At 47.2% G+C, this 24,419-nt stretch overlaps 1 protein-coding gene across 1 annotated transcript in view; it reads right to left on the reverse strand.

Annotated features, from left to right (window-relative positions):
* The window catches only part of GALNT9 (polypeptide N-acetylgalactosaminyltransferase 9), a 119,554-nt gene that overhangs the window by 25,246 nt on the left and 69,889 nt on the right, over positions 1–24,419 (reverse strand). Inside the window, exon 6 of the mRNA XM_061140867.1 lies at positions 22,564–22,681. Within this exon, the coding sequence (XP_060996850.1) occupies positions 22,564–22,681 (118 nt within the window). The remainder of the gene's footprint in view (positions 1–22,563; positions 22,682–24,419) is intronic.

Here is a 24,419-nt window from a genome sequence, read left to right on the forward strand (position 1 = left end):
ATTCTTGATTCCAAGGTTTACATATGATAAACTGTGTATGTTTCCTTCTGGATGTTGGAATCCACTAAGCATGATAAGAGTTGATTTTCACCATGAAAATACTGCGGATGGGACTTTGCCTGGCAAGCTATGGCCAACATCTACTCACATTAGCTTCTTTCTCTCTCTCTCTTTTTTTTTTTTTTTTTTTTTGTTGCCTTTGTAAAATCCATGGATCCAAAACCAATCAAACTGTCCATCCATCCACCCATTTACTCATTAATAAACCCATTCATCCACCCATCCACCACTTATTGAACGCCTAGCCACCACCCACTCATCTATGCATCCATCTAGCCATCCGTCCAACCATCCATCCATCTATCTGTCTACCCATCCACTCACCCACTCATTCATCCATCCATATATTCATTCATGCATTCATCTGTATTCGTTCTTAAATCAACATAACTCTAGGCACTGTGCAAAGGTGTATTAAGAACAAATTGAGAGGCAAAGCAAGTTCAGTGTTCCTAGCCCAGACCTCTAGGGAAAAGTTTGGCTATAACATAGGCTGAGGCTGAAAGGAACCTAGATATCCTGCCTCACACTGTCTCACCTGGTACACACCCAAAAGGTACCAGCCATCGTCTTCCTTTTGGCAGTACAGAATTCCTCCCTTTAACAAAAAAAACTGGGCTTCAGATCCACTCTGGAAAAAAACGTGTGCATGATTTTTTTTAGAGATTTCACATCTGAACCTAATTTTTAAAAATGATTTACAATCTGTTCAACTGCCCGCTGCCCCGCCTCCACGCACACTCTGCCCAGGCCCAATTATTTCAGGAAATAATTCCTAGAGTGCAGCCAAGGAAATGCCTCCCTCTTGTCACACAAACTCCTCACACTGCAGGAGCGATTCATCTCCAGGGGCAGAATTTGACTGGATTTAGCTTTGGAAAAGCAAGTCGCAGCTCCCCGGACTCAGTTGGGCTCAATTCGTAAATTTTTGACAAGAAAACATCTCTTCTTGGACTATCTCAGGCCATATATATACACACACAAATATGCTATAAAAAACAGCTGTTTCAGTGTTCTGTTCTTATGCCAGACGCACATAAACTTTCGAGCTGAGTTTTCATTCCAAATTCCTCCCACTTGTTTCACTGAACACTTTGAACATCTCAAACAAAAGAAAAGAAAAAACTAGTTTCTTTCCTTCTAAACAAGTGGTTTTCAAAGTGTGATCCTGGAGGAATTCCCTGGTGGTCCAGTGGTTATGACTTAGCATTCTCACTGCCAGGGCCCAGGTTCAATCCCTGGTTGGGTAAGGCAGCAAAAAAAAAAAAAAAAAAAAAGTGTGGTCCTTGAACCACAAGCATCAGCATCACCCTGCACTCCTTAGAAATGCAGATTCTCAGGTTGGACTTAAGACCTGCTGAATCAGAAGCTCTGCGAGTGGGGCTTCCCTGGCGGCACAGTGGTAAAGAATTCACCTGCCAATGCAGGGACATGGGTTTGATCCCTTATCTGGGAAGATCCCATAAGCCTTGGAGCAACTAAGCCCATGCACTACAACTATTGAGCCTGTGCTCTAGAGCCTGTGAGCCACAACTACTGAGCCCATGTGCTGCAACTACTGAAAACCCACAAGTCCTAAAGCCTGTGCTCTGTAACAAGAGAAGCCACCACAATGAGAAGCCTGCATACCACAACTAGAGAGGAGTCCCTGCTTGCTGAAACTAGAGAAAGCCCAGTGCAGCAATGAAGATCAACACAGTCAATAAATAAATAAAATTATTTTAAAAAGGAGAAACTCTGCAAGTGTTTTAACAAGCCCTTTGGGGAGTTCAGAGGTTTGCTGGCGTTTGAGAAAAGATGTGCTAAATGCTGAGTCTTCTCACCCCTCCCCTATCCCCTCTCATTAGTACTCCGAGCACTTGGCATAATCGTCTATTTCAGTAGCTCTGTCTCTTGAACACTAACTGAAGGTGGGACCACATCTTCTTGAGTTTTCTCTCCTCAAACATAAGTGAGGCTGTACTTTTTAGGTCATGATTCCCAAGCCCACTGTAGTTGGAAGAAATGACAAAGGAGATATTTAGTTAATATGGGGCTTTCCAGGTGGCTTGGCAGTAAAGAATCTGCCTGTAATGCAGGAGACACAGGTTTGATACCTGGGTTGGGAAGATCCCCTGGAGAAAGAAATGGCAACCCACTCCAGTATTCTTCCCTGGGAAATCCCGTGGACAGAGGAGCCTGGCAGGGGTCCTAGACCATGGGGCTGCAAAAGAGTCAAACATGACTTAGCGACTAAACAACAGAAAGTTAGTATCATGAATATGGAAATCTTTCCTACTTGCCCTCCCCCCCAAAACATATAGGAATGATAGGCAAAATGATTTTAAAAGTTAAAAGTACATATTAGAAAACAAGATGAAATTCCCCTTAGCTCAGAAAAAGCAAAAACATGATGGTGTAGTGAGGCTGAAACTCTAAGGCACAGTCATCTAAGCCTTATGAGGAGACAGGGGCTGAATGAGTAGCCAGGATCCTTGCAGGAAACCAGGGCTGAGACTAGGCTCCCTGATTATGAGTAGAAGCTCAGATCAGCTCTGATTGCTCCCTGGTTTTCAGCCATAAACAATCAACTGAGAGAGGAAGCAAAGGTGTACACAACACCTGGAATCAGGCTGGTTCTCTGAATAAGAAATGAAACAGGAGACCTCAGGGTGAAAACTAGAGTTCAATAAGAAGAAAAAAGAAAAGCTAAGCCACTAAATTCTGATCTGGGGAGTGCTTGGACAAGATAACCTGAAACTTCAAGAACAAGCGAGTGTGATGTGAAAATACAACTCCCGTGAAAGATGAGCTGTCAAAAAATTTCAAGGCACACAAGGAAATCCAACTCTAAGAGAGTCATCAACAAATCCAAAGATGGGTAAATTTAAACCGAAGGAAAGAGAGAGAAAAGAGTGACTAAAAAGATCTTAAGTAGACTATTAAGATTTTCAGAGATGAAGGAATGAGGGGAAAGCATTCATCAATAAAGAACAAGAGATTAGGAATCAAAACAGGCAGTTATACAAAGGGAGAAGAACCAAATTAACAAAATTAGAAATGAAAATTGAGAGATCACAACAAACAACACTGAAATACAAAGGATCATAAGAGACTACCACCAGCAGCTATATGCCAATAAAATGGACAACTTAGAAGAAATGGACAAATTCTTAGAAAAGTATAACTTTCCAAAACTGAACCAGGAAGAAATAGAAGATCTTAACAGACCCATCACAAGCACAGAAATCGAAACTGTAATCAGAAATCTTCCAGCAAACAAAAGCCCAGGACCAGATGGCTTCACAGCTGAATTCTACCAAAAATTTAGAGAAGAGCTAACACCTATCTTACTCAAACTCTTCCAGAAAATTGCAGAAGAAGGCAAACTTCCAAACTCATTCTATGAGGCCACCATCACCCTAATACCAAAACCAGACAAAGATGCCACAAAAAAAGAAAACTACAGGCCAATATCACTGATGAACATAGATGCAAAAATCCTTAACAAAATTCTAGCAAACAGAATCCAACAACGTATTAAAAAGATCATACATCATGACTAAGTGGGCTTTATCCCAGGAATGCAAGGATTCTTTAATATCCACAAATCAATGTAATACACCACATTAACAAATTGAAAGATAAAAACCATATGATTATCTCAATAGATGCAGAAAAAGCCTTTGACAAAATTCAACATCCATTTATGATAAAAACTCTCCAGAAAGCAGGAATAGAAGGAATATACCTCAACATAATAAAAGCTATATATTACAAACCCACAGCAAACATTATCCTCAATGGTGAAAAATTGAAAGCATTTCCCTTAAAGTCAGGAACAAGAAAAGGGTGCCCACTCTCACCACTACTATTTAACATAGTTTTGGAAGTGTTGGCCACAGCAATCAGAGCAGAAAAAGAAATAAAAGGAATCCAGGTAGGAAAAGAAGAAGTAAAACTCTCACTGTTTGCAGATGACATGATCCTCTACATAGAAAACCCTAAAGACTCTACCAGAAAATTACTAAAGCTAATCAATGAATACAGTAATGTTGCAGGATATAAAATTAACACACAGAAATCCCTTGCATTCCTATTCACTAACAATGAGAAAACAGAAAGAGAAATTAAGGAAACAATACCATTCACCATTGCAACAAAAAGAATAAAATACTTAGGAGCATATCTACCTAAAGAAACAAAAGACCTATACATAGAAAACTATAAAACACTGATGAAAGAAATCAAAGAGGACACAAACAGATGGAGAAGTATACTGTGTTCATGGATTGGAAGAATCAATATTGTGAACATGACTATACTACCCAAAGCAATCTATAGATTCAATGCACTCCCTATCAAGCTACCAATGGTATTTTTCACAAAACCAGAACAAATAATTTCACAATTTGTGTGGAAATACAAAAAATCTCGAATAACCAAAGCAATCTTGAGAAAGAAGAATGGAACTGGAGGAATCAACCTGCCTGACTTCAGGCTCTACTACAAAGCCACAGTCATCAAGACAGTATGGTACTGGCACAAAGACAGAAATATAGATCAATGGAACAGAATTGAAAGCCCAGAGATAAATCCACGAACCTATTGACACCTTATCTTTGACAAAAGAGGCAAGGATATACAACGGAAAAATGACAACCTCTTTAACAAGTGGTGCTGGGAAAACTGGTCAACCACTTGTAAAAGAATGAAACTAGAACGCTTTCTAACATCATACACAAAATGGATTAAAGATCTTAATGCAAGATCAGAAACTATCAAACTCCTAGAGGAGAACATAGACAAAACACTCTCTGACATAAATCACAGCAGGATCCTCTATGACCCACCTCCCAGAATATTGGAAATAAAAGCAAAAATAAACAAATGGGACCTAATGAAACTTAAAAGCTTTTGCACAACAAAGGAAACTATAAGCAAGGTGAAAAGACAGCCTTCAGAATGGGAGAAAATAATAGCAAATGAAGCAACAGACAAAGGATTAATCTCAAAAATACACAAGCAACTCCTGCAGCTCAATTCCAGAAAAGTAAATGACCCAATCAAAAAATAGGCCAAAGAACTAAACAGACATTTCTCCAAAGAAGACATACAGATGGCTAACAAACACATGAAAAGATGCTCACCACCACTCATTATCAGAGAAATGCAAATCAAAAACCACAATGAGGTACCATTACACGCCAGTCAGGATGGCTGCTATCCAAAAGTCTACAAGCAATAAATGCCGGAGAGGGTGTGGAGAAAAGGGAACCCTCTTACACTGTTAGTAGGAATGCAAACTAGTACAGCCACTATGGAGAACAGTGTGGAGATTCCTTAAAAAACTGGAAATAGAACTGCCATATGACCCAGCAATCCCACTCCTGGGCATACACACCGAGGAAACTAGATCTGAAAGAGACTTGTGCACTCCAATGTTCATCGCAGCACTGTTTATAATAGCCAGGACGTGGAAGCAACCTAGATGCCCATCAGCCGACGAATGGATAAGGAAGCTATGGTACATATACACCATGGAATATTACTCAGCCATTAAAAAGAATTCATTTGAATCAGTTCTAATGAGATGGATGAAACTGGAGCCCATTATACAGAGTGAAGTAAGCCAGAAAGATAAACACCAATACAGTATACTAATGCATATATATGGAATTTTAAAAGATGGTAATGATAACCCTATATGCAGGACAGAAAAAGAGACACAGATGTACAGAACAGACTTTTGGACTCTGTGGGAGAAGGCGAGGGTGGGATGTTCTGAGAGAATAGCATTGAAACAAGTATACTATCAAGGGTGAAACAAATCACCAGCCCAGGTTGGATGCATGAGACAAGTGCTCAGGGCTGGTGCACTGGGAAGACCCAGAGGGAAGGGATGGGGAGAGAGGCGGGAGGAGGGATCAGGATGGGGAACACATGTAAATCCATGGCTGATTCATGTCAATGTATGGCCAAAACCACTACAATATTGTAAAGTAATTAGCCTCCAACTAATAAAAATAAAGTTAAAAAAAAAAAAAAAAACAGAAACAGGCTGCTATAGAAAAGAACAATCAGATATGAAAAGCACTAATGGAAGATGTCATAAAGCATATTAATTGAAATAAAAATCCAAAGCTAAAGAGGTGGCTTAAATAGTCACCTGGACATGGCTAAAGGTAGAATTTATTTATTGGAATATGGAGCTGAGGAAATTACCCAGAACACAAGGCAGGATGATGAAGATACAGCAAAGTGGTTGAGATCTGAGGAGATCTGGAGGGTTGATGAGCAGCCCCACCAGGTATCCAACAGGACTTCCAGATCAGGTGAGGCCACATAAAAGAACCCAAGCACTTTCTAGATCTGTAAGCTAAGCCTCAGGTTGATCACCTAAACCAGGACTCAAGAAGAATACAAGGCAAAGGGTCACAGAACACAAGGGATTCAGGGCCCAGGACTATCTTCCCATCCATTCCTGTGTGATACTAAACTCAACTGATGTACAGGTGGACCAGAGTTTGATAAAATGTTTCTAAAGTTCATACAAAAGAGGAAAAACAAGAGAGCAGCCAGAAAGATTCTAAAATAAAAATGAGGTTACATGGACTTCCCTGGTGGTACAGTGGATAAGCTGACCCACTGGAAAAGACCCTGATCTTGGGAAAGATTGAAGGCAGAAGGAGAAGAGGGTGACAGAGGATGCGATGGTTGGATGGCATCAATGGATTCAATGGACCTGAACTTGGACAAACTCCAGGAGATGGTGAAGGATAGGGAGGCCTGGTGTGCTGCAGTCCATGGGGATCTCAGAGTCAGATATGACTTGGTAACTGAACACACACACAGTGGATAAGAATCCATCTGACAATGCAGGGAACATGGGTTCGATCCCTGATCTGGAAAGATCCCACATGCCTCAGAACAACTTAGCTCACGTGCCACAACTACTGTGCCTGCAATCTATAGCCTGCGAGCCACAACTGTTGAGCCCACGTGCTACAACTACCGAAGCCCAGACACCCTAAAGCCTGTGCTCCACAACAAGAGAGTAGCCCCTGCTCTCTGCAACTAGAGAAAGCCCGCGTGCAGCTATGAAGACCCAGCACAACCAAAAATAATAATAAAATAAATAAAAATAATGAGGATGCATTCAACTGCTAGACATCAGCATATTTTATAAAGCAGCAGGCTAAGAATAGAAAGTTTAAAATAGATATAAACACTTCTAGAAGCACTTAGAATATATAAAGAGCACCTTTCCCATCAGTGGGAAGGGGTGGACTATTTAATGGATAATATGAAAAGAGTTAGTCTACCATTTAAAAATGATATAAAGGCAGATCATAACCTTACTTATATAATGAACATATTCCAAATGGATTAAAGCTTTTAATGTAAAAAAGGAACTATAAAGTGTCAGAAGGAGATGTGGTTAAATAGTCTTTCAGATAGGCCTTTCTAAGAAGGAGAGCAAATTCATGTCATTAAAAAAAGTAGATATTTGCATTTAAAAATTATCTATATAAAAAGTCAACATCATAAAATTAAGAACAAGGAAAGCATTTCTCTCACACAATAAAGCATCAATATCCCTACTGTATAAAGTGCTCTTAAAATCTACCACAGGATGCCACAAGAAAATATTAGCAAAGAAAGAAAAACATATGGTCAACAAATGTCCAAAAATGTTTAAGCTCATTAGTAATTGAAGAAATGCAAGTTAACCAACAAAACATTCCCTGTGTGTCTTTCATATGTGAAAAAAGGATGATTATATTTAATGAGAGAAGAGGGCAGCAGAGGATGAGACAGTGAGACAGCATCACCACCTCAGTGGACAGAAATTTGAGCAAACTCCGGGAGATAGTGAAGGACAGAGAAGCCTGACGTGCTGCAGTCTATTGGGTCACAAAGAGTAGGACATGACTTAGCGACTGAACAACAACAAATATTTAATCAAGGCTCCAGTATCCTTGCCTGGAGAATCAGGTGGACAGAGGAGCCTCAGGAACTTATGGACTTACTATGGTCCACAGAGTCACAAAGAGTCGGCCTTGACTGAAGTGACTTAGCACACACACACATGTGTGTTATATGCCCAGGAAACTATCTCATCATGTACCATTTGAGAACACACACATACCACCTCTGGAGGAGGAAATGGTAGCCAAATCCAGTGTTGTTGCCTGGTAAATTCCATGAACAGAAGAGCCTGGTGTGCTGCGGTCCACGGGGTGGCAAAGAGTCAGACGGGACTGAGCGCTCACACACATGCTCACACCACCTACACACCACAAATCACACACATACATCCCACACACACAACCCACATACACAGACACACACCACTCAGCCCTACACATCACAGACATGTAGATATACAGACACATGCCTCACACCACACATCACACACACCCCACACAGACATAGACCCCCATACACCACACATAGACATGTATACACACACGCATAGAGGAGGATTTGGCAAATTGTATCAAAGACCATAAAAACATGTGTTTCAGGTGACCTAGCAATTCTACTTCTAGAAATTCTATCCCGAGGAGATACTGAGAGCTGAAGAAAGATCCAGACAAGAGAACACAATTTCAGGGCTGCGTGGGCTGTAGGGGCTGCCCGTTCACGGAGCCCCACTATCAACTAACTGCTACAGCAGGTGAACAAAGGACACGCATGGCATCAGTCTTTCAAGAAATGTACACAAAGAAAACAAGCAAGCATGTGCACATCATGTGTACGTGTACCTGTGCAGATGGGGAGACCGTTTAGACACACACAAGGGACCTCTGGGAAGATGTCCAGTCCAGCAAAGGCAGAGACAGAATCCTGGATGACTTAATTTTGTTCCCATTAGCTGACCTTGAGTTTTCCTAATGAAAGTCGCTCTTATACAGGGAAGAAAATAGTATTGCAGAAATGCTTGCGCGAACAATGAGCATTATCCCAGGCCGGTTACATTTCATTTAATCCCCAGATGGCCCCAGGAGTCACGTCCTGTGTGCCCCTGAGGGACGAATGTGGGAACCGAGGTTCAGAGGTGGCCCAGGTGCCTAACAGGCAGAGATTGCCTCCAAACTCAAGTCTCAAGGGTCCTTTTGAAGACCCCATGTCGTCAAGGGTTTTCTCCCAGGACATTCAGTGGGTCGAGACTTTCCCTCCCCTGCGTGCATTCATCCTCACCTAGCAGGCAGATAGACCCACTCGTGACTAGAATAAGCCCTTCCTGAAGCAGAACTGCAATGGGCCTTCACAGTCTGTTCACCGCCCTCACTGAGAAAGATCAGGGACCAGCCCCTCACCACCCCCGCCTCGGTGTCTCCCTCCACCAATAACCAGGCCACTTCCCTGCTCTGGGTCCACTCCTGGAGAACAGGTAAACCACCCCCGGCCCCAGATGGTGTAGCGCTAAGGCAGCCCCTCAAAGGGTTGGAGTTGAAGGTGCAGCAATTACCCTCAGTGCCTCAAGGTTTGCCTGTAACACTATGGGGGAGGCAGTGACTGGGAACATTTTAAAATAGAGACACAAACGATTTCCAATTTCTGCGCTGCAGAGCTTTCCTGAGCAGGCTCTCCCTGTTTGATTCTGTCCTGACCTTTATTAAACCTAATGGACGCAACGGATTCATTTCCACCTAATTGGCTCTAGGACTTTCCTCATTAGGGGCTGAGCAGTTGGCAGTTTTACAATCACAGAAATGTAAATTGGCCCCGAGACCGCAGAATTACTCCTCTAATTGGACTGAATCGATCAGAAGGGCTGTGTGGCCACCTGTGTTAATGGCGGATCAGAAAGTGTGGCTGCCAGGCCTGTCTGAGTGGGAGCCAGGGGTCCTGGGAAGGCCGGAGGAGTACACGGCCCGGGGCCACTCAGGGTGTCAGCCGGGGGGCACACTCCTGCCGCAGGGCCTTTGCACTTGAGGTTTTCTCCTCCTCCGGGGAACACTTCCCTATCGTTGCATAACTTCTTCCCCTCCTCTTTCACATCTGCTAAGATGTCACCATCTCAGTACCCCCTTCCCCGATCATCCCATTTAAAATGACAGCCTCCATGATCCCAGGTATCATTACACTGGGAATGAAGCGACTGGACGCGTGTGCCCTGCTGAATCCCCAGCACCTAGGACGGTGGTCGACACTCTATTCCTCAACAGGAGATTGTTCAGCCAATGAACACCTCGCCTCCCTTTGATGCCCCGGAACCCAGCACTTAGAACGGATGATTCATCTTTTATTCTGTAAGTAAACCAAACACTGAAGGCCGGTCGCATGCAGCAGTGAATGGGACCCAACCCAGCGCACATCGACTTACATCCCAACCAGTGAGGGAGGGGAGGAGACCCGCAGTAAAACGTAAGCTAATAAACGAGATGAGACAGTGATGGATAGATCCACGTAGCGCCAAAGAATGAAAAGACAAGGATTAGCTTTGGGGGGCGAAGTGGGGCGGGGCGGGGCAATCAGGCGGGGTGGGGCTCTTTGCGCTGAGTAAGGGAAGGCTCCGGCTCGAACCAGGGAAGGTGGAGGCCCGAAGGTGGTGCGGATAGTAAGAGGGTGGGCACTGGGACACAGGGAGCGGGATGGGGAGCGTCACACACCGGGAGGAAGTTTGGGATCCTCAGGGTGATGATGAAAGAGCTCCCTCTTTTGGCTTCTGTGTAGCGTGAACAAGAAGGGTGCAGACTGGGGAGGAGCCCAACTCCAGGTGGGCTTGATACCGACCTAGGTCCTCGGACTCTTTAATCATCAGACATTGATAAGAGGCCAGATGAGAAATTCAGGCAAGGCTTTGTTAGGACTCGCGCTGAGGCACCAGGGAGTGAGAACCAATGATCCGTGCCCTTGCTGCTCCTATAGATAGGGTGAGGGTGGGGGTGGATTGGTGGGTGGGGCTGGAGGGATGGCTTAGGTGGTCTGCCCACCCCCAAGGTGATGTTATGTGCAGGGATCGTGGGCAGGACACTGCTTTTGCTGCCTCAGAAATGGCAGTTGGTTTGTGGCCTTTTTGTATCTTACTGTTCATAATTTGACCCGAACTAAGCATGAGAGTTGGACTGTGAAGAAGGCTGAACGCCGAAAAATTGATGCTTTTGAACTACGGTGTTGGAGAAGACTCTTGAGAGTCCCTTGGACTGCAAGGGGATCCAACCAGTCCATCCTAAAGGAGATCAGTCCTGGGTGTTCATTGGAAGGACTGATGTTGAAGCTGAAACTCCCAATACTTTGGCCATCTGATGCGAAGAGTTAACTCATTGGAAAAGACCCTGATGCTGGGAGAGATTGGGGGCAGGAGGAGAAGGGGTCGACAGAGGATGAGATGGCTGGATGGCATCACCGACTAGATGGGCATGGGTTTGGGTAGACTCTGGGAGTTGGTGATAGACAGGGAGGCCTGGTGTGCTGTGATTCATGGGGTCACAAAGAGTCGGACACGACTGAGCGACTGAACTGAACTGAACTGAAGCATGGGTGCAGTTATTTTTAGTTCCTTATAGTTTCTTTGTATGCTATGGTTCAGGTGCAGCATCCCAGGCCCCAGGCTTTCTCAAAATCACACTTTTGGATGAGTGGATTGAAGCAGAGGGAGAAAAGTGCCCAAGGTCACACCTAGGGAAGGTGGTGGTGGTGGTGGGGGGTGTGTGTGTGAAGAGCCTCAACCTGTTGAACAAGCAAAGAGGAGACCATGACATCGGGAGTTAAAGAAGAGTGCAAAATCCCTGGACTCTCTTACTGTCCTGAGTCCCTCTTCTGAGCCTGGGATCTGGTCTGGCTTGTGTGTGCTTCCACCACTCCTGTCTGCCTTTTCTGTTGGTACATGGATGCTGGGGCCTGGGGCCACCACGTGAGAGAAAGTCCAGCTATGGCAAGGCCACAGGGAAGCACTGTCGCCTATGGCCCCAGCTGAACTCTAAGACGGGCAGCATCTATCTCGGATGCCGTGTCCTGCTGGGCTTTTGGGTGAATGCAGCCTGGCCACCTTCTGATAACACGCAGGTGAGAAATCATAAGCTGAGCCCTTCCCAAACTCCTGACCCACCAAACTGTGAGCAAAATAAGAGGGTAATTTTAAGCCTCTGAAAGCTGAGCACCAAAAAATTGATGCTTTTGAACTGTGGTGTTGGAGAAGACTCTTGAGAGTCCCTTGGACTGCAAGGCGATCCAACCAGTCCATCCTAAAGGAGATCAGTCCTGGGTGTTCACTGGAAGGACTGATGTTGAAGCTGAAACTCCAATACTTTGGCCATCTGATGTGAAGAGCTGACTTATTTGAAAAGACCCTGATGCTGGGAAAGATTGAGGGCAGGAGGAGAAGGGGAGGACAGAGGAAGAGATGGTTGAATAGCATCACCAACTCAATGGACATGAGTTTGGGTGGACTCCAGGAGTTGGTAATGGGCAGGGAGGCCTGGCATGCTGAGGTTCATGGGGTCGCAGAGTCGGACATGACTGAGCAACTGAACTGAACTGAAATTGTGGACTGTTTGTTACACAGCAAGAGTAACTGACACATAGACTAGCTGTAGCTGGGGGCGCATGTCTGTGTGTCCTATGTTCATTTCAAAAGGTCGACAGGCATAGAAAGAGCTTCGTTAGCGTGTGCCTACCTATCCTTGTTTTCTCCTGGGGGAGCCCTGCTATCTCATCCAACTGCTCACACCCTTCACCCCAGGGCCTTGCCACACAGCTGAACACCCACGGTGCTAGATGGGACACATCACAGCCCAGGAGGTTGCAAGCAAATGCCTCTTTGACCCACAGCCTCTAAATATCGGCTCAATGGGTAACATATGGGGCCAGCTGGGTTCCCTCGTTTGGAGGTCAAGTTCAGCCTCCCTGGGCTCTGATGATCTGATGTCAGCGGGATCTCACAGATGAATTAGCCAAAACCAGGGTGGAGGCATCAAGGTGGGCCCTGGGTGAGGGGAGGAGCTGGTGTCCAGTGGGAGGGGCCCTGGATCCACTCAAATGGGAGATGGAATCTAGAATTCAATCTGAGACTTTTCCACTTGAAATAATCAAGTTAAAAGAGAGAAGGGGCACTTTAGGGTGGCAGATAATTTATGTATCAATGTGGGAGAGGGTGGTCCAGTGCTTACTTTTGACAAAGCCCCTGAGCTGCAGACCTGAGCTGGCGGGGGTGGCGGAGGGGAGAGAAAATACAGGAACCAGCCGCTTTCCCTGACCTGACTCCCATGCTGGCATCCCTCAGGGTGGATTCTCGGTCCAGCCTCCTTCCTGAGCTTCGGGCCCACCTTCCATTCACTTCCTGCCCCTCTTCGTGCCTTTACCGAGGGCCCCATCTTCCAGGGACGTGGCTTTTCTGGGAGGTGGATGCCCAGGGCTGGGAGGCACCCTCCACCAGAACAGAAACTGCTCTAGTCATTTCAAACACGGGGTGCAAGACTGGAGGGGTCACCGATGGGCCAGGCTGTGAGGAAGACAATGCTCAGGAGGCAGCCAGCCACCAGCAAGAATCGAGGTGTATGGGGGACGGCATGCACAGGGCACAGGCCTCTCCCCAGAAGCCTCTGGAAGCACCGAGGGCCTATCGGGGCAGGAACCGGAGCCCCAAGTAAGGGGGAGGCATGCGCAGCCCGGCCCTACCAGAGCCTCTCCGGGAGCTGGGCGTGCAGCCTACAGGGGACCCGGCGGGCACAGCCCCCAGACTGGGGACTAAGAGGACAGAGAGGCCCACCTCGCCCCCTAGTGGCGGTGTGTGGAACTGCTCTAGTGCTTCGGGTCAGCGATGGCCATGGGGACACATTGCTGTGTGATGTTCAACAGCGGCTCCACGGAGAATGGCACTCAGGGAAGGTCGCTTGAAATGAGTCTGATCTCTGCCCTAAACGGGGCGGGGAGTGGGGGGGAGCGGGGGGCACGCCTGTTCATTCTGATCCCCCCAAGGCCTGGGCTTGCCCTTTGCTCCTCTGCAGCCTGCTGTGGTCCGTGGGCTGCTGGGTTTGTAGGGAGACCCCGCCCTAAAACTCAGGACTGGGCAGGAGCCCCCAGGGCCGGTGACAGACAGTAGAACTGCTGCCCTCAGGCCCACGGGTATCCTGCCGCTGGCTGTTAACAGCACAGGGCAGCCTGCAAACTGCAGGGTGGGCATCCCTCAGGCCTCTCGCTGGCCCTCCCCACCCCCAGGCCCCGTCTGCTGTGAGGACAGCCTGCTCCTCCTGGACCGGGGTGAGTCACTGTCCTGGGGTCCTTGATCCCAGCCACCAGCCTGGCCCCTGGAGGTCCTGCCTCTCTTTCATGTCGCTGCCTGATTTTTTCTTTCTTCTTCTTGCTATTTATAATTTACTTTATCTTGCTGGGATTTTTCTGTTTCCTGGCAAGCTACCTTAAATCTGGTCAATAATAAAACTTTATAAAAATAGAACTACCATATGATCCAGCAATCCCACTCCTGGGCATATATCTGGACAAAACTATAATTCAAAAAGATACATGCACCCCTGTGTTCATAGCAGCACTATTCATAATAGCCAAGACATGGAAACAACCAAAATATCCATTGACAGATGAATGGATAAAGAAGATGTGGCATATATATACAATGGAATATTACTCAGCCATAAAAAGAATGAAGTAATGCCATTTGTAACAACATGGATGGAACTGAAGATTATTATACTAAATGAAGTAAATCAGAAAAAGATAAATAGCATATAACAGCACTTATATGTGGAATGTGGCATCCCAGGTGGCTCAGTGGTAAAGAATTTGCCTGCCTATGCAGGAGATTCAAGAGACTCCGGTTCGATTCCTGGGTTGGGAAGCTCCCTTGGCAAAGGAAGTGGCAACCCACTCCTGTATTCTTGCCTGGAGAATCCCGTGGACAGAGAAGCCTGGTGGGCTACAGACCATGGGGTTGCAAAGAATCAGACACGACTGAGTACAAACACACATATGTGGAATCTAAAATACAATAAAATGAACATATCTACAAAGCAGAAACAGACTCAAAGACATAGAGAACAGGCTTGTGGTTGCCAACGGGGGTGGGGGGAGGAAGAAGGATGGGTTGGGAGTTTGGGATTAGCAGAAGCAAACTATTAAATACAGAGTGGATAAATAAAAATGTTCTATTGTAGGGCACAAAGAACTATATTCAATGTCTTGGGATAAAGCATAATGGAAAAAATATAAAAAAGAATATATCTAACTAAAAAATATTTAAAAATATATATGCATACATGCACACATCTGGACACTTAATATACACAAGTATGTGTGATTTACGTAAAGTAATATTTTATGGTAGCTCAGCTGGGAAAGAATCCACCTGCAATGCAGGAGACCCCGGTTCAATTCCTGGGTCAGGAAGATCCCCTGAAGAAGGGATAGGCCACCCACTCCAGTATTCATGGGTTTCCCTAGTGGCTCAGATGGTAAAAAATCTGCCTGCAATGCAGGAGACCTGGGTTCGATCCCAGGGAAGATCCCCTGGAGAAGGGAATGGCAAGCCACTCCAATATTCTTGTCTGGAGAATCCCATGGACAGAGGAGCTTGGCAGGCTACAGTCCACGGGGTTGCAAAGAGTCAGACACAACTGAAGCGACTTAGTACGCACTCACGAGTCACCAAGGAAGCCCAGGAGGAGGGTACAGACAGATTTTAATCAGAGGGTCTTAAATTTCTTGTGGGCTTTCCTGGTGGCTCAGATGGTAAAGAAATCTGCCTGCAACACAGGAGACCTGGGTTTGATCCCCAGGTTGGGAAGATCCCCTGGAGGAGGGCTTGGCAACCCACTACAGTATTCTTGCCTGGAGAATCCCCATGGATAGAGGAGCCCGGTGGGCTACAGTCCATGGGGTCGCAAAGAGTCAGACACGACTGAGTAACTAAGCACAGAAGAAGCACAGCATACCATATTACTTTACATAAATGGTAGAAGAATCCACCTGCCAGTGGTAAGAATCTGCCTGCTAATGCAGGAGATGCAGGTTCGGTCCCTGGGTGGGGAAGATCCCCTGGAGAAGGAAATGGCAATCCACTCCAGTATTCTTGCCTGGGAAATCCCATGGACAGAGTAGCCTGGAGGGCTACAGTCCATGGGGTTGCAAAAGAGTTGGTCACAACTTAGCAACTAAACAACAACAAAAACAAATATTGTATATGTATGTCTAGCTCTGTCAGCTAGGTTTGTATCTGCATACCAGGTTATCTATATCTGTATTCAGATCTATATCTGAATGGGAGGGAATAACTACACCCATATCTATAGCTACATCCTTATTTACATGTGAGTCCACACTCACCTCTACACCAAATCCATACCTACACCTACACTTGCCTCAACTCAGTTAGTGAACTGGCCACTGGTGTCCCACCCGCAGCGCCAACCCCAGCACCTCCCCGACAGCGAGGAGGACATGCCCAGGGCAGAGCCCAGAGCCCCCTTTACAAAGTGGAGACCCAAGTCAGGGGCGTTGGGGACCTACCTGTGGTCAAAGCACCAGAGACAGACAGAGCCTGGTGCTGCTCCCCTTTTGCTGGATGCCCCTTCTTCAATATCCCCAAAGGTTCCTACCTTCCTGCAAAGATAACCCCTGGCCTCCCCATCCCTTGTCACTGTAATCACCTGCTAGGAGCCACCCACATGAGCATCGTCCTGACCCTCCCCTGCTGTGTAACGGCCAAACCTGCAGTGGTCACTGTGTGTTCATGAAGCATGGTGGGTGCAGGGGAGTGTCCACACCTGGACCCCCCTCCTGCCTCACCAGCCAGGACCAGGGGACTCCCGTGCTCTGCCCTCCCCCTGAGCCTGTCAGCACCCCGTGTGCCCCACACAGCCTCAGCTGTCCCCCAGGAGTGCTGGACAGCTACCCCACTTCTGGGAGCCCCCCTACTGTGGGAGGCACACTATCCGTGGTGTGCATGGGCACTGCTGGTGTTATGTGCGGGTCATTCCACTGCCTGTCCCCTCTGTCTCCCCAGCCCTGTGCCCTCTCTTCCCAGCAGGGTGTCTGGTGCCCACGGTTAGGTACCCCGGCCTCCAGCTCCTGCCTCTCCTCAGGAGATGTCCCCCCGCCCCACTGTGGAGGCTCACCTCCTTTCCCGTTCTCTAGGAGGATATTCCCACCAGTCTTCCTGGTGCTCCACGCACCACCAGACATGGAGACGTGCCCGTCTCTCCATCAACCTCTCCCAGGTGCCTACCTGGCAGCACCCAGGGCAGTACCTCCCCCACCCCCCTTGCCCAGTTCTCATTTGGACTGTTCAGGGGTCATAGATAGACCCCACCCCTACCTTACCCACTGCACGGCCTGCTTCTTAGATTCAGGTTGTGGCGTCCAGCCTGACTTCTCTCTCTGCAGTTGCAGGATACAGTTGTCGCCCTCATCCGGCCCCCAGACACCTGGTGCCTGCTCGCCTGGACCGGATCCACCCTGTTTCTCCCTCCCCTGTCGGCTCGCCCAGGCTGGCTTCTGCCTGACCCTGCACTGCCCCTGACTTGAGCCACTGCAAAGCCCCCTTGTGGTCCCTGCCCTCAAATTCCTCCTCCTGACTCTCATGGCCCACAATCCCTGGATGGTCCCACCTGACTTGGCAGGCAAGCCAATCCCAACTGCCCTTCCAGGTGGGTCCCTTCCTGCCCTTAGCTGCCAGCTGAGTTTGGTTTGGAAGGAGACAGGAAGTGAAAGGTCGTGGGGGTGCTTCTCCTCTGCCCAGCCCCGCATGCATGCCTTGTGTCTCCAGTGGTGGTTCATCCTTGTTGGGAGGGGATCCCTCTGCCCAGGTGCCTGTCCACTGAGCTTCATGTTCCCCCGACCCAGTTCGAGTGTCAGGGGCAGCAGCCAGGCTCCCGCATCCCCCAGGACCACTGTAGCTTCCTCGGGACTCTGACCTTGCTCCCTGAGCTAACATCATCTAACTCCAGGACGGATTAGAATCCAACGTAGAGAAGGAGGAATAGACCAAAAACAGAGAACTGTCGCTACCTGTCAGGTTCAAGAATCATTTGAAAAGGTTTGATCTTTAATGCTGAAAAGTCAGCATATTGAAGACTACCAGATTAACCCTGTGATTCCATTTTAACATGTATAATTGAGGGTTGATTCTAAATTTGTGGTTTAAAATTGGACCTTGTCAGAGAATTTAAAACATTTGCAAACAATCCTGAAAGGCTTCAGAGAATTTGAGATGTGGTGTAAGTTTGATATACCAGACACAGGAGAATTTTGTAAGCACTTAGGGGAGCTTCTGCAGTGACATCAGGCCTTCAAAGTGCTTAAAGAGAAAAGAAAATATGCCACATTTGTAAGTGTCATTTCAAAAGGTCCAAGGGAATTTAACTAGGCAGAAATGGAACTGATCATTGTTTAATAGTGTTTAACCTATTCAATCTGAGTTAATCAAACATTAATCAAAGAAAAGGGGAAGTTGAGTGTTCTTTTTTTATATTTATAACCATAATAATATGATCTCTAGGTTTCACTTTAAAACCTTAAAACAGACAGGTTTGGAAAAGTGTAACTTCAATAAACTGTTTACAAATTTTAAAAAATAAGTCTTAAATAATCTTTTCTGTAAATAAAGCCTCCACAGACAAATAAACACCTAAATGAACCTCAGAAACAAAACATAAAAGCCCAAGGACCCCAAATCAATCAGATCAGCCCCACCTCAGCACAGCCTGGCCACAGGAGTCCCCAAGTCCTGGCCTCTGGCCCCTTCCTCTCTGTCCGTATTTATGGAGTGAGCTCAGTAATGCGCCAGGCCCTGTGCAAAGCAAGCAGCATGCGAGCCTGGCTGGTTCACGGCCCCCAGAGTGGCAGCTGGGGGGGGTGGGCAGCTGGTTCTCAAAGTGGGTTCCAGTGGAGTCAGTGGCCCCTGGGAATTTGTTGGAAATGAAGATTCCTGGGCTCCACCCTGCCATACTGAATCCACATGTCTGGGATGGTGCTCAGTGATCTATTTGGAAGGAGCCTCTAGGGGATTCTGATGCTGCTGGCGTCTGAGAAGCAGGCTGAGGGACCTGCCCCATCCTCATGGTGGGTCTCCCAGCCCCTCCGCTCTGCCTGCAAACCTGCTCTGCTCGGCACTCTGAGTGGTGGAGCGGCTGTCAGCATCCTGGGGCCTCGGTGAGACCGGCTGGGACCTGGGACCCTTTGCTGCAGTGCTTGTGCCTGGATAAAGGTCTGCTCAGGCAACAAAACACAAAGAAACTCTAAGGGACTAAAAATAACTGTGAGTATGCGCAGTTGGGGCAAATTCTGGACAAAAGATACAAAAAGACTAAAACCCAACTGCCACTTCTGAAGAGCCAGGAGCAAAAGCAGGGTACTGTGCTTGGCCCCCCTGCACACAGCATCACCTATGGGGTGGACAGACCACCTAAGCCACCCCTCCATCCTGAACCTTTGGACACACCCCTACCCTCACCGCATATAGGGAGCCAGCTCAGCTCGCCCGGACCTCGGGGAGCAGGCTAGGGAAACTGTTGCTGTTTTCACTGCCTTCTGTAGCCACAGAAGCCCCAACAAAGCTTTGCCTAAATTTTTTGTTTGGCCACTGATTAATTTTTATTGATTAGGGAGGCAGAGAACCCTGGTCAGATCATCAGGATGCAGCATCACAGCTAATGATGAATCTTATCCCAAATTATGTCCTAAAAATTGGAAGTCAGTGCCCATGCTGGCTTCCTCTTATTTAAATCAGAAACAACTCTGAACCTCAGGCTTGGTTGCTGGTGGGTGAGAGACTCATGGCCGGCCCATCCACTGCTGCAGGACTTGGTCAGTTCACTGGCTGTCCCCAAACCCTGAGCCTTGGCCTCTTTGAAGAGGGGCAGGAGGGCACGGGAGTGAGGTCAGAGGTGGCAGTGTGGGTTTACATGCCTGTCAGGCTCTGGCTCTCCTGCCCCTGGCAGCCTTGCTCCCACACAGCCGGAGCCCGTGGGCCAACTGTCACCTACAGGCCGTGGGAGCTGCCCTGCTTCACAATTTGGATCCATGACCGAGCTCATTCAGCTTCCCCTAAGAGAGGGCATCACCAACCGGGGTCATCCATAGCTCTCCAAGTTACTCTGCCCTTGGATGGGGCAACCCTGATAATTAAGAATAGTTGGCGGATTCTTGGGCACGTGTGACCAGAGGGGACTTCCCTGGTGGTCCAGTGGTTAAGACTCCATGCTTCCACTGAAGGGGGCATGGGTTTGATCCCTGATCAGGGAACTAAAATCCCACATACCTTGGAGCAGCTAAGTCTGTGTACCACAACTAGAGAGCCCGTATGCCGCCAACGACTGAGCCCACGTGCTACAACTACTGAAACCCATGAGCCCTAGAGCCAGTGCTCCACACCAAGAGAAGCCACTGCAATAAGAAGCCTGTATACTGCAACTAGAGAGTAGCCCCCACTCACTGCAACTACAGATAGCCCGCTCACAGCAACAAAGACCCAGCACAGCCGAAAATAAATTAAAAAATTTAAAAAGAAGTTGTTGGCATCTTGCCCACTCTTCTGTCCTCGTTGATCAGTCACTGCATCAGAGCAGGGTTGACAGCAGATACCAGGAGCTGGGAGAGGCAGGAGGGATCCTCCCCAGCAACCCCCAGCCATGCTGGGTCTTCGGACTGGTCTGTGGGTTTAAGCCTCCCAGTGATGGTGCTCTGTCAAGGCTAATAGATCCTGTGTCAAAAATGTTTTGATTTGGGAGCTCCAGTGTTGCCACTGGGTAGAGACAGCTAACCACTGGTTAGGTAGCCTTGAGCTAGTGTGAGCCTGCTTTCCAGCCCTGGCTACACCTGGCTAAGCTGCTTCCCCATCCTGGGCCTCTGTGCCCTCTGGGTGGAGCAGGGTCACTGGACTGCAGTTGCAACAGGAAAGGAAGGAGTATTAGCAGGAGTGAGGCAAGGACTTGGTGACCCATGATCAGGGGCTGAGTGTTCAAACCCACAGTCTCCTGGAAGCAGGGCCCTGTGGCAGCCCAGGTCCATGGTCCTTGAAAGCCCCACCCGTCCCTCTTCGGATGTGCTGTGTTGTGTCCTGTCAATCATGCTGTGACCATCCCACTGAGCTGAGAATGGAGCCCAGAGTACCAGCCTTCGACTGGGCATTGGCTCAGAACCCAATCCCATTTTATCCTAGGAGTACACTGAACCAAGGAGGTGAAAGACCTGCACGCTGAAAACTGCAAGACAGCAATGAAAGAAATTGAAGAAGACACTAATAAATGGAAAAGTATTCTTGCTCATGGATTGGAAAAGTGTTACCAAAATGATCATACTACCCACAGCTATCTATAGATTCAGTGCATCCCTATCAAAATGCCAATGATATTTTCCCTCAGAAATAGAACAAACAAATAATTCCTATAATTTCTGTGTAATCACAAAAGACTCCAAAGCAATCTTGAGAAAGAAGAACAAAGCTGGAGGCATCACATGCCTTGATTTCAAACTATATTACAAGGCTACGATAATCAAAACATATGGCACTGGCATAAAAACAGACACATGGATCAGTGGGACAGAGTAGAGAGCCCAGAAATAAACCCAGGCACACACTGCCAGTGAATTTATGACCAAGGAGCCAAGAATATATAACAGGGAAAAGATAGTCTCTTCAATAAATTGTGCTGGGCAGTCCAGGGAAGACTGGGCAGCTATACACAAAAGAGTAAGCTGGACCACTATCTTACACCATGCACAAAAGTTAACTCAAAATGAACTAAAGATTTGAGCATAAGACCTGGGACCATAACATTCCTAGAAGACACAGATGTAGAGGACCGTCTTGTGGACACAGCAGGGGAAGGAGGGAGTGGGACCAATGGGGAGAGTAGCCTTGATACATGCTACCATGTGTGAAATAGATAGCCAGTGAGAAGTTACTGCGTAGTGCAGGGAGTTCAGCTCGGTGCTCTGTGATGACCTAGGGGGTGAATTGGCAGGGAGGGAGGTCCAAGAGGGAGGAGATATATGGCGGATTCGCACTGTTGTATGGCAGAAACCAACACAACATTCTAAAGCAATTATCCTCCAATGACAAAACAAAAATAAAGTGAACTCAAAAAGAAAATAATTAGAAGAAAACATCTTGTCTGGAGCCTTCTCAACACACTGACCCCCAGCAGAAGCCATGGGGGCTTCTGCGGCCCACAATGCCCATGTGCACTCTGCCTTTCACCTCCACCAAGACAAGCCCACGATCTTCCCGGGTCTTCTCGCCACTGATGCACAAACTCCCCATGCGCAGGACCAGCTCTTAGTTTCCAAGCTCCCACCAGCCCCGACTTCAGTGTAAAGCAACAGAATGAATGGCTTGAGAAATAAAGTAAGATCTGAAATACAGTCTCTTATTAGCACATTCATAATGCTTCCCAGTCCCCTTGCCACCGAGGTTTCTTACATTGACCTAAGTTTGGGGGCTTTACCTCCTCCTGACCCGTAACAAGCAGCTCACAGACCAGCCAGGCACAACTTTCGACAGGTCTGCTCGGCAAACCATCCCGTGAGTGGCCCCGGCAGCTGCGCAGCGACACTTACCCTCATGCCTAGCTCTATGTTCTCCCCACCGTACACTTCCATGCCTGGGTCCAGCAGACCAATGTCCCCGAAGTACTCCCGGTCCACAACGAAGGAGCAGCCGATCATGGCCGGGGTCCTGGGGAGGAACAGACAGGGAGTGAGCAGGTCATCAGTGTGTGGCCCAGACCCCGGCAGCCTGGGGGGGCCTGCCACCCTCTTTCCAAGTCCTCACAGGTCATCCCTGAGCTCCTTCTCTTCCCCTGGTCACTATGCCCAGGGCTTGCCTCAGGCTTGTCTTTGCACCCATCAGAGATGACCAGCATTCAATTCAGGCAACTTAGTGTAGATTTTAAAAATTTAAAAATCTGATTACCCAGTGAGTTATTTAGTTGCCCTGATCATAAATTCCCAAGCTTCAGTCACTTACCTACCTCCTTCATTATTTTATCTGTGTATCAGGAATCAGGGCTGCAATTGGCAGTCACACAGGTTGTGCACTGCTCAACTCCATGGAATCCCCTCAATATCAGGCTCCCTCTGGATGACAGACCTTGAAGCTGTACAGTGTACAACCTCTGCAGCTATATGCAACAGACTTCCAGCTGTACTATATTCCTGTAATAATTCTATTTACATCTACACATTTTAAAAATGTCAGTAAATCTTGCCTTGCCCCAAGCAATTGTATCTGTAAAATCATGTGTCAATGAGCTAGTTATATTTTCTTCTAAGATGTATTAGCAATTTATCAGTGTTAAGGCCTCCACGGGACTTATGGAGCAGTGGTGATCAAAGCAGGTTGTGATGAGACAGAGTGGCGGAGAAAAGTGGGCGGTGTCACTGTGAATGGACCTGCACACTTGCTGACTCATTCATTCATTCCTGATACATTCACATCATAAACGCAGGGTATACCGAGAACCTATTAGTTGGAGAAGAAAAAAAAACATAAAGGAAAAATATCTTTCCAGCAATAGGCACAATCTCTGTTTTGTAAGAAAGCAGGACCTTCCAAGCTTTTTTTTTTTTTAATTTATTTACTTTTATTTTTGTCTGTACTGCGTCTTCATTGCTGCACAGGCTTTTTCTCTAGTTGCAGAGAGCGGGGGCCACTCTCTAGTTGCAGTGTGTGGGCTTCTCATTGGGACGGCTTCCCTTGTTGCCGAACACAGGCTGTAGGATGTGCACACTTCAGTAGTTGCGGCTCCCAGCCCAGGCTCAGTAGCTGTGCAGGCTTAGTTGCTCCAAGGAATGTGGGATCTTCCCGGATCAGGGATTGAACCCATGTCTCCTGCATTTACAGGCAGATTTGTTACCACTGAGTCATCAGGGAAATCCCCTTCCAAGCTTTGGATGGAAGAATTTGCTTCAAAACAAAGACAACCACCTTGTCGGCTAAGGGCTCAGTTTCTTCCAAGCTCTTAGAGGACTGGCAAAGTCTTCCCATTGTCCCCGAAGGCCCCCCAAGACCCTGAAAGACTGCGGGCTGAGTCTCCCCTCTCCTTTGCTTCCACTTGTGCTCACCCACTGCTCTCACAGGTATGAAATCTCTCTTAGTGAAAACAACACAAAAAGTTGTTCTTAATCACAGTTTAAAAGAAGCATTTCTGCTCCTAGTGACTGGGACATCAGAAGCAAGTGCCCGTGAGTTGTCCAAGAATAACAGAGGCATTAAAAGGCAATTATCCTTTTATTTGTGTAAAGATCCAATTTGTTCTGTCATGACATTTGGGCCTCAAATCTAACAGTAACGAAATTTTAATGTCACCTGTGACGTGTAGCAAGCATTTAACTGATTAAGTTATAGTTCACCAACGACGACAGCTATTTCTCTCATTTTCTTAACGACAACACAAAAATCTCAGGGTGATCTC

Source organism: Dama dama, chromosome 5 (genome assembly GCF_033118175.1).
Source record: "Dama dama isolate Ldn47 chromosome 5, ASM3311817v1, whole genome shotgun sequence".
In the NCBI taxonomy this organism is placed as follows: Eukaryota; Metazoa; Chordata; class Mammalia; order Artiodactyla; family Cervidae; genus Dama; species Dama dama.